Raw genomic sequence first — 11452 nt, 5'->3', positions numbered from 1 at the left:
TTTATGACAAGTTCCACCCACTGTGGGGACATGGGTGTAATATGTATAGAATTGTTAAAAGCGATGGTTCTACATGGACATGTTTAAGTGTAACACAAGTTTGAGCATTGGGAAGTCAAACACATGAGTTATGGCTTTACTTATGTTGAATGAGTAAATATAAGGTAAGCAAAGACATTTGCAAACTGCCAGTTCTGTTTATTTAAGTATAAAAGAACAGAATTAAACCATGTGTACAGTGTATTGCATTGGAAGTTTGTGTGATAAAGCAATTATTTGTAAAGAGGATTTGCATTTTGCTGGAGAAGTGAGCTATTTAGTTTAGGTGAAAACTGTATCTGTGCTGTTTGCTTGTTGCATTTCTAGAGGTAAACTATAATCTTAATTGGGGGGGGGGGGGGGGGGGGTTGTTACTTTTACAATATTTTAGGACAGAACACTCGGCTGTGTTGTAGGGCCACTGTTATTTTTTGTATATTTGACTATTCTTGAAATACTTAGAGAATAATGTCAAAATATTATGGCCAAATATTATGTGGTTTCACTAATAAAGAAATATTCAGTCTCCTGCCACATTAGCATCAGTTGTGTTGTTAGAATGAGAAGAAACTGCATTTGTGAAGTACTTTATTCTCAAAATTTTACAACTTTAAACTCTTAATATTCTTTAAATATTCTTAAAGTCAAATATGAAAAACATTTTTAACAGTTGCCCTAAATACCATCACAACACAGAAAACTAGGACATAGTAAACTAGGCTGGAGTTTTCTTTTTTTTCAGACGAGATGGTTCAGATGGCCGAGGTTTAATAGTTACAGATGGTCACTGGACAATTTTGTAGAAACATTACACTATATTCAGACTGTATGTCAGAACAGTTGGAAATTATTGGTTATAATAATACAGAATAAGTTAAGTACTACTATTACCCGCAAAGTTAAGAAATTCTGTCTTAATGTTTAGGGCTTGGAAATGTGGTATTACATGCTGGCAGTTAGTATTTTGGTAGCTGTATTTCTAGTAGGAAGAAAGCATGCTCCTTTTTGTAGAAGTCACATGAACTTTGAACTTTTAAAGTAATAATTACATGTAGTAATTATGAAACACATTTATTCAAATCAGGGTTGTATTACAACTGGCAGCGGCACGGTGGCTAAGTGGGTAGCACTGTCGCCTCACAGCAAGAAGGTCCTGGGTTCGATCCCCAGGTGGGGCGGTCCGGGTCCTTTCTGTGTGGAGTTTGCATGTTCTCCCCATGTCTGCGTGGGTTTACTCCGGGTGCTCCGGTTTCCTCCCACAGTCCAAAGGGTGAATTGGAGACACTAAATTGTCCATGACTGTGTTTGAAATAACCTTGTAAACTGATGAACCTTGTGTAATGAGTAACTACCGTTCCTGTCATGAATGTAATCAAAGTGTAAAACATGACGTTAAAATCCTAATAAACAAACAAACAAACAAATATTACAACTGGCTGTAAGATAGCTGCCAATTTGAAAACAGTCACAAACACAAACTATAAAAATGCTAGAGAACTAAAGCAGGGATTCTCAAACTTTTTAGGTCACTGACCCTATTCTGAGGTTCAGAATGTTTGCAAGCTCACCACAACCCTATTTTCTTAGGAAGTTATTGCAAAGAACACCCTATTTCACAGAAAGTTAGTTAAATCATTCAATTGTTAAATATTTAAAGATAATTTTAACAAATCAATTAATTTGTTTTGCACATTCCATACTCAGCACATGCATAACAACAAATAATTGGGCAAATAATTACGTTACTATCGGCGGTCTCTGCATCACGCTTAGCCATTCAGGTAAAGGCTTTACTAAAAAGACTTTTGATTATTCATAATTAAAAAAGCGAACACATATAATTAATTGGAGTACATGTCACGGTACTAATAGTGTTGCAAGCATAACACGAGCACCAAGTTGAATTAATTGCCCAATTAAATTATACTTAAATATTAAATTATGTATACATAAAAACTTCAATTATTACTCAAAATTGATTCATTTGCCTTGAACAATAATCTCCTGTGACCCAATCTGTTTTCGGGCGACTACACATGTGGTCCCAACAGCAGCCGAGCAGTATGCATAGTTAAAAACTGTGAGTGAAAACTACGTAACACTGCCCCCTATTGATTAAGAGTTGTATAGCGATATTCACTCACTCAAAAGATTAATGTATAAAATGTATTAAAAATTACACGTAGGTGAGACTTGCTATAAGCTCTTACAGTTTTACAGAATTCACTAAGTTTAATTAAAAATAGGCAATCAAATGCATTCTAAAACTGAAAAGGTGTTGGTCAATCCAAGCTTAAGCCACTGTACCTGGTTAAGTAGCAGGTTGATTTTAGATGAGCTCATGGCTGGGTTCTGGGTGTGTATGCTGAGTTACACGTCTGTACTCACACATTGTTTTCATGCTTTAGGGGAGATTCTACCGCTGATGAGGAAAGGAATGTAATGAACGATTAGGTCAGTTCTCACCGTGGAACAATAAGACAGCTGAAAGAAACATGCACGATTTACATCACGTAGCTGGAATTTCATACAACACACAGTTTTTTGACAGTTTGGGCTGTCGCTTCTTTTAAATCACGCAGGTTTCTTCTGAAAGTTTGTGCTGGGTGTAGCCGAAACAGGTCGTTTCCTTCTCGTCAGTTCAGCCATGAGTGCGTGCTGCTGCTGGTGGCACTTATTCGCTTTCTGCCTTCCTTTTCATTTCACTCATTCAGAAAGTGTTTGACAGTCTGAGAAACAACTTAGCAGATCGAATAAAAATGAAGTTTACAGGCTACATGAGACTGCGCATCAAGGAGGCAGTGGATTTAAAACCCACGAGTTTATCTACACGACACACGCGTTACAAGAAGACGAGCCAACTGGATCCATACATCGTAGTCAAGGTGGACAATTTTAAAGTGTGTCAGACAGCTATTAAAGCCAAGACCAACCGACCCACCTATAATGAAGAATTCTGCCCGTACGTATGTGAGGGCAAAGTGCTGGAACTGGCTGTTTTTCACGATACACCTATCGGATACGACGACTTTGTGGCAAATTGTAACATGCAGCTGGAGAGTTTGTTATCTTCATCCAGCAGCAGACAGACGTTTGAGGGATGGGTGAGAAAAAGCATATTATATTTACCTGACATAATCATTGTTCATGTTTAATAAATGCACACAGATCCTCTGCCTTGGTATATGTAAATTTGTATTACCTTTATTGTATGCATTAGGGGAAAACAATAATTTACACACCTTGTCATTTGACTTTGTACATATAGATCTCACCAAATATGTATTTATAAGCTTAAACAAACATATTTGCATGTTTAAATGGTTACAAAAAAGATGAGGTCTAGTAGGATGTTGCAAGTTGTTGGAAAGATTTCATGCAATAGGTAATTATGATGCAATTATGTAATCATTATAATGAATCATGCAATTATTATGGTAATTAAGCTCAGAGTCAACATTACTAACAACACCTGAATTGAAAAAAAGACACTGAAAACACCTTACATATCACTGTCAGTAAAATGGGTTTGATAAAATTGGTTTGCATATGGAAAGTCCATGAAGCCACAAATCTCTAGACAGATGTGCTAAGATTTCACAATGTGCTTTCAGACTAGACAGATGTGCTTAGATTTCACAATGTGCTTTAAGATTAATGATTAAAAAAAAGGTAGGAGAGAAGCCATCAGTCTTTGAAGAGGGATGCAGGATGACTCAGAAGTAGCAGGAATTACAGTTACACAGTAAACAATGAACTGCATCGCAATCATCTTCACCCCACACAAAGCTTCTCTGTTAAGAAAAATTCAAAAAAATTCAAAAAAATTCTCTGTTCAAAAAAATTAACATGTGCATCTGACCAATTCGGTTAACAAATCTGACTCTGTGTGACCCAACTTCTTAATTTTTTCAGTTAATGGTATTTTATGGTGTGTAGAAAATAGCATTATCAAGAAAAGAAAACACTAACCATTACACTACATCAGTTCCTTTTATTGATTGGGAGTTCACACTAAATATACAAATCCAATCCAATTTCAATTGTTTTTTTGGACATTTTGGACATTTTGTAAAAATCAATTAAGAGAACAATATGTGCATTGTTACTCCTTTTGAATCTTTATTTAACCTACAAATGTAAGAATTCCAATGTTTTTACTGATCAACTTCATTGTATTTTGTAAATAGAAACAAAATTAGAATTTCTGCAACACACTCCAACAAGTTGTGACAGAGGCAAAATAAGAGTGAAAATCTTTTAGAATATTTAAGTTACAGCATTCTACAGTAAGCAGGTGAATTGGTAACCGGTATAAAAGGATCAGTCTTTACAATCAATGATGGATTGTGCGTCACCTCTTTGTACCTGTTCATTAGAGAATTGCTAATCAGTAAAAAAAAAAGAAAAAAAAGAAAAGCATTTGTCAATGCAATATTGCAAATAATTTAGTATTTTACTATTTACTGTTCATATTATTGTAAAAAGATTATTGGTTATTTCAGCAAGACAATGCCAGACCTCAGTCTGTATGCACTACAATGATAGACACAGAATGGGTGTGCTTGACTGGCCTGTCTGCAGTCTAGATCTGTCTATTGAAAATGTTTGGTGCAGCATGAAAAGAAAGATCAGATGACAGCGACCACAGACTGTTTTGCAGCTGAAGTCTTGTATCAAGCAAGAATGGACAAAAATATTCACTCGCAAAACTGCAGCAAGTGTCCTCAATTCCCAGACCATTAACTTTTTTGGAGAGTGTTGCAAGCATCAAATTTTAAATGTTTTCATACTTAGAAAATACAAAGTTGATTTAGAAATCACAGATTCTTCTTGTTTTTACCTTTTACAAAACTGGCCAACTTTCTTGGCAAAAGGCTTTGTAGGTTCATGGTTTACGTCAGTGGTTACCTGAATGGTAAAACTACTTTGGTTCATGGGCTTCCCCTAGTTTAATCTGTCTTGTCACTAAATGCAGCACCTGTAATTATGGAATGGAACAGCCGACTGGTTTTTCATTTATCAGATCTGTAACCAGGGCAGCATAGTGGTACAGCAGGTAGAGCATGTTTTTACAGTAAATGTCCTGGGGACCTGAATTAGATCCTCACTTCTTCACTTCTTCCGTTTCCTCTGGGTTTCATCAAATTTGTGGAAGGTTTGTTTACCGCAAAATGCCATTGGCATTACGACAAAGTAAAATGATGAACACATAATTTTTATACATTTTACAGAACATGGTTGGATGGTTATTGACAAATGGTAACACATAGTACACCTGTCTTTTTATTTGTCATATACATACAATTCTATAATGTATTCTATCTTTAGGCTGAACTACTTGTAAATGTATGCATCAAAACAAAAAGCTGTGTTTATTTCCTTTGGCCTTATGTTTGAAGTATTGGGTTCACTGCTGTTGCTTTTCGCAGACCTGTATACCTGCTTCCTTTGTAAGGGTCTTCACAGTTCTGTTTGTGCATTGGTTAGGCCTTGCACAAAACCACAGACTGCAACCCACTCTGCGTCATGGAAACTGCAATCTACAGGCACATTTATATGCTTGCCTTGCTGATTTTCCTTTCACACGTTTGATAAGCAAACTCATTTATACGGCACAAATGCACTTACTCTTATTGTTAATTGTATTGTTGCTTTCACACGTCTTTAATCCTGCAAATGATTGTAGTTTACCCACATTCTGTTGAACCCACATGTTCCTATTGTCTTGCCTGCATTGGATCCATCACTAAAATCTCTTAATTACATTCAATGAATAATAGAAAAATATGTTTTTTTTATTAGCTACATCCTGATGAATAAAGCAATATTACTACAAACTGCCTCATCTTAGTGCTCCAAAAATGAGGAGACACAGTTTAACTCTAAATAATACAAAACTAAGTTTTACATTTTAAACAGCCCTTGGATTGACTGTATGAAAAACAGTAGCTTTATTTATTATTTTGATTATTTTATACTACAGACATCCGTGAGACAATGTTGTGAGAATATTCTGAAGTACGTACCAAGCTAATTATGTGTTGGCTGTAAACCTGGCTGATAATTTATGCTACTTGATTTGTTCGATGTGTTTATTTAAACATTTTGGTATTTGCTTTTGTGTTGATTTAGCTTTCAGTCCAGTGTCCTTTTAAATTTGACCCCAGTACACAAAATAATTCTATAAAAAATTATATGATTCATTGTTTAATAGCACTACATCACTTCTGGATTAAGGAAACAGTTTATTTGCAACTAATGAACTAATACTCCTGCCAGCTATTAACAGCACTCCTAAACCGGAAATGTTCAACCTTCTTATAATAAGTGTGTTGGGGGCTCTAGATGGCCTCATACTGCTCTCATAGATAGAAATAGCCCTGACTGAGCCTTCTTTTTGCAAGCAAATAAAGACGTAAAGGTCAGACGTTTGTACAGACATGTGGAATTTAAACTATATTGTGACGCTATCACTTTCTCTTTTACTTGGAACACCTAAATGGAATGTTTTCAGGATTATCATAGTAATCACAGTAAAGATAAGGTCATTTTAATGTTACTGCTTTTCTTCATTTAGTAAAACATAAGTTTAGGAAACATAAATAGCCTGTTCTATTATAAATAGATTGTGTTACACATGACATTTTTTAATCAGAGGTGGCAGTCTCTGCTATTATTGGGTCAGGCATGCTGTCAAACTAACCTAACTGGATTTCTCTTTTCATTTTTTGTCTCTTTAACTTTCAAAACCACATGGGTTCAGTCCAGAGCCAGTACAGGTGCAGCATAGGCAGAAGAAAATGAGACAGTTTGATTAAAATATAAAAATATTTATGGGCGCTTTGTTTGTGCAGCAGTCTAATGCAGTAACCCAGCATTTCCCAACCTTTTTTGCTACACAGACCAATTTTATATAAGATATAATTTCACGGACCGCGGGGAAGGCAGGATTTAATAATATTTCTCACAAATGATGTAAAATGAGCTTTTTTTTTGCTGCAACGAGACACTGCTCCCACCTAGGCGTGAAAATAAGACAATAACAACCGAAATAGAAGCAGTGAAAACTTTTCTAGCGATCTCTCATTTTTCTTTCTGTACGGCCTGCATAGCACTTAATAAAGAGCCCGCTGACCGGTAACAGTGATTGGGGACCACTGTGGTAACCTACCGCCGCTCTTGAGTTAAGATCTCATTCTCAGCTGTGCTATCCACAGTTGACTGTGCCTGAGGAAGAGAGTTTTTTACAAACTCTTTTACAATTTCAGATACCTTTAAGTTGTTCTGCAGGCTTGTGGTGGCCCAACATAGCACTTAGACACTCCATGTTGTTTGTTATTCTTTCATTTTCTTGCTTTTTACTCAGTCTTGTTAAATGTTGTTTGCATTTGCTCTTAAATGAAAAGTATTCACCTTATCGTACCTTAAAGAATTGCAAGTTAAGTGTGAGTTAACCTCCAAAGTCCACAAACTCTATAGCATATATGCCTTCACTATTTATCATAGCAGCAGTAGCCAACCTCTGTACTTCTGTAAGCTCATGTGTATGGAATGTGGTATTTAACAACCCCCCCTCCCCAAGCATGAAAAAAATGTATTACCAACACAAAGTAGTCCTAGCAGGGAAAATCCAGGAAGTAATTATGATATGTCAACAATGTGCCAAGAGGAGAACACTTCCTAGAAAACACGAGAAAAATGTTTGAAAAGTTTTCCTTATAAAACAACTTAAGTTTATATTAATACTAAAATAATATTGGCTGCACTAGTGTAAAGGCCTTCTTGCTTACCTCACATTTACCGACGACCGTCTAAATATTTAGGAAATAATGTAATAATTGGGAGCAGGGGCGGCTTGTTCCTTAGGGCGATCGGGCGACGCACTACCAAAAGACGAAAGGGAAGAAATTTTTCTATCACAGCTGTGATTGTTCTGGAGTCAGTCTTGCCTCGGAATATCGTAGTCCAATCAGCATCGAGTTGTGTTCCATACAGTACCGCCCCTTTCGGGGCGATTTCAGCCTAACTGAAAATTACCCCGGATTGCTCTCATAGACTCTCATGTTAAGGCTCTTTTTTTCAAACTGCAGGCGCTGCAATACATTCTGAATGGGTTCCAGGAGGGCTCGCACTTACGTGCTTGCATTACACGTAACCTGGTGTCGCGATCTCGTCACCATGACTACCATTACCTCAGTTCGGAGCAACTCCATTGTGTAATTAGGATAAATTAGCAACTTAAGAATTAGGGTCACCCAGACCAAATTTAAACATCAAGTATCTACAAAGGGGGGAAAATCATATAAGTTACATGTAAATTACAAGTAAGTAATGTACATTTTAAATTGTGAATTGGGATTGCACTTCTTGTATCTCCCCAATTGTTTAATTGTACTTCTTTATTCATTGCACATTAGCCCCGATGCCAATCTTTATTCTGGATCTGCTGCACCTAAAATAAAATGCTATCTGATGAAGACTGAATTAAATTGTCAGTGTGAAGGCTTTACTTAATTTTATGATTAATGGTAAAGCTGGTCTCTATCCACGTTCAAAGTTATTTGTGAGGGCAAACTGACAGATGAGTTAAAATGTTAATTATTTAAGCTTTAATTTACCCATTGAACAGGTGACCTTGGCCATCATCACAACAATTGCCCCCCCTGAGAGATTTGGCAGGAGCCGCCACTGATTGGGAGTTATTGAGAGTGTCGCCAACCAGTCACAGAGCAGGCTAAGTTTTGGTGGTTATGTCCATTACCATGAATGCTGTTTGTAACCTAAATTTTGCAAATCTGGCCTTGGAGGTTTTCAGTTTACGGTTTTACAGTGTCAAGTGTAAGCAGTCAGCAATATTACAGTTTTATTACAGTTATGTTTTGCTATGTTATTTACAATCACAGATTTCAGTGTAGCTCTGAAAATATAGCTGGCATAGTTTGTGTACAGCATCATAGCCGTCAAACAGGTCTGTCCTGTTGTTTAAGTTTGTGTTGATTGTACTCTAAGAGTCAAAGAAACAAAATGAAAGCAAGTAGTGACTGACAGATAAACTGAAAGGGCAAAGCCAAAGGTTCACGCACACTGAAAATATTTACACATCAAAGCAAACAGCAGAATTGTCTGGGCCAAAAAATGCACAGAGTTGGGGAACAATGCTGATCAGGGTGTGGCTCTCCGTGCACAAGGCTGGTCAGCATATGAACTCGCCTCATGCAGGTGAAAAGAGGCAGTCGGTACCGATCACGTGTTGGAGGGGGCGTGTGTCAGTTGCGATGCTCCTCAGTCAGCAGTGGAGGGTTGTATCGGAGGAGGTGCAGCGTAACGCAATCGGGGTAATTGGATACGACTAGATTAGGGGAGAAAATTGGGGGAAAAAAGAGGGAAAAAATATGTAAATGCATCAAATATGTATGTAGCAAATTAGATACAGAGAACAACAGATATGGGTACATACATTATATTGCACCTATCCATAAGTTTAAGGACATTCCAAAACAATGGGCATTGATATTGCGGTCCTCCCTCCCCTTCTTTTCCTACACTCTTTGGGGAAAGGATCTCCACAAGATTTAAAACTGAAAACTGTTTGCTTTGTCTTAAAGAATATGTGTGCATTCAGTCAAAAAATATTTGTGAGGACAGGTACTGATGTTGGACAAGACTGGGTTATGTGAGGATATAGAAAGACTGAGACTGGGAGACTGAGCAAATTTCCCCCATGGGATGATAAAAGGCTATGTTTTCTTATCTTAGATGGTTCACATTGTTAGCAATGGGTGTGACTGAAACAGCTAAACTTAATTGGTAAAAGAATTGTCCACATACTGTTGGTGATATAGTAAAAAAAACATATACCAACATATACATTCACCAAGCACTTTATTAGGTACACCTATCTTTTATGTACATTCATAGTTTTTTTTAATGCAACTACCATACAGATGGTAGGTGGGTATACAGTTACTAAGTGTAGCACATCTGTTGCTCTGTACATTTGGTCACCCCTGTCAGTCTTAAGGGACCCCCATAGGACCCCCACTGACAAGATGTCAATTGGCTAGTGTACCATTCTCAGCATTGCAGTGTTACTAACATGATAATAACATATTACTGTGTTGCTCTGGTATGAGCGTATCAGGTGCAGCAGCATTGTTGGGATTTTTAAAGACCTTATTGTCAGTGCTGGAAGATAAATAGTGCTTCAACCAGAAATATATAGCCAACAGCATGTGATCAGGAAGTGTACACTACTCAAATATTATGAGGGAGTACATTTCAACTTATAAATGGCATACAGGTAGAGTGGCCACATTCATAGTCACAAAAAGTAGGACATTACACCCCAAAAGAAGGACGTCATACCAGGAACAGGGGGACATGATACTGCAACACACAGAATGAAACCATAACCCATATAACAGAGTTTTTGACCAATTTAAGCAAGAATTCTATAACAAATTACTGTTTTACTCACCATGTTGTGTCTACTTTTGATATTTAAGTCTGTTCCTCGCTGCCTCCAAAAGTTTACTAATTGACTCAGGTAGAGGTGTATGCAGAACAGAGCGAGCGGGCGAAATTCAACCACCCAATCACAGACTAGCATTTAGAGGGCTGACCTTCTGCGATTGGCCAGTGGTGGGCGAGCATTTGTTTTGACATGTACCTGAGCCAGTGACAGATAATATTGATCAAAAATTTAACCAGTTCATTCCAAAAGGAGGAATTTTAAGTGTCCGTCCTAGCGTTGCATGGGCGGAGGACTGGCAGCTGAAAAACCAGACTGTCCGACCTAAAGCCGGACGGCTGGCCACCCTACATACAGGGAGCTGGCAAAGTGTACAGAGAAAAAGATTTTCTACAGTCAATAATTGTATACCCACAAAGTTAACATCTAAGACAAGGACAATCTAGAGAAAACAGCTTGAGTAGTGCTTCATGTACATTACCCTTTAGTGTTTAGTGTAAACCCATTAACACGAGAGACAGAGTTGATAGATAGATAGAGAGAGAGAGAGAGAGAGAGAGAGAGAGAGAGAGAGAGATAGATAGATAGATAGATAGATAGATAGATAGATAGATAGATAGATAGATAGATAGATAGATAGATAGATAGATAGATAGATAGATAGATAGATAGATAGATAGATAGATAGAAATTATTAATTAAAAGACAGACACAGCAAAACAGCAAGCATTGAATAATCCATGTATTGTATATGTTCTGATATTTGTTGTCTTTTTCATCAGGTTAACCTAGAACCAGAGGGCAAAATCTACATTTCCATCTCTCTTGCAGGAACTTTCACTGATGGTGAGTTTCTTCTGCTGCTCTGTGATGTAAAGCCCACTTTGCGAAGTGGATCAGACTAAGACAGAGCTAACAAGTCTCTGCCATTTTGATTCA

At 37.3% G+C, this 11452-nt stretch overlaps 1 protein-coding gene across 1 annotated transcript in view; it reads left to right on the top strand.

The window, feature by feature from the left end:
• Positions 1-2657: 2657 nt before the first annotated feature.
• prkchb (protein kinase C, eta, b) overlaps positions 2658-11452 on the top strand; it is a 28809-nt gene continuing 20014 nt past the window's right edge. Inside the window, exons 1-2 of the mRNA XM_063001346.1 lie at positions 2658-3143; positions 11296-11359. Coding sequence (XP_062857416.1) covers positions 2799-3143; positions 11296-11359 — 409 coding nt within the window. The 5' untranslated portion in view covers positions 2658-2798. The remainder of the gene's footprint in view (positions 3144-11295; positions 11360-11452) is intronic.

The sequence above is a fragment of the Trichomycterus rosablanca genome, chromosome 9 (genome assembly GCF_030014385.1).
Source record: "Trichomycterus rosablanca isolate fTriRos1 chromosome 9, fTriRos1.hap1, whole genome shotgun sequence".
In the NCBI taxonomy this organism is placed as follows: Eukaryota; Metazoa; Chordata; class Actinopteri; order Siluriformes; family Trichomycteridae; genus Trichomycterus; species Trichomycterus rosablanca.
The sequence above is the reverse complement of the archived record's forward strand: the minus strand, read 5'-3'. Positions and strand labels throughout refer to the sequence as shown.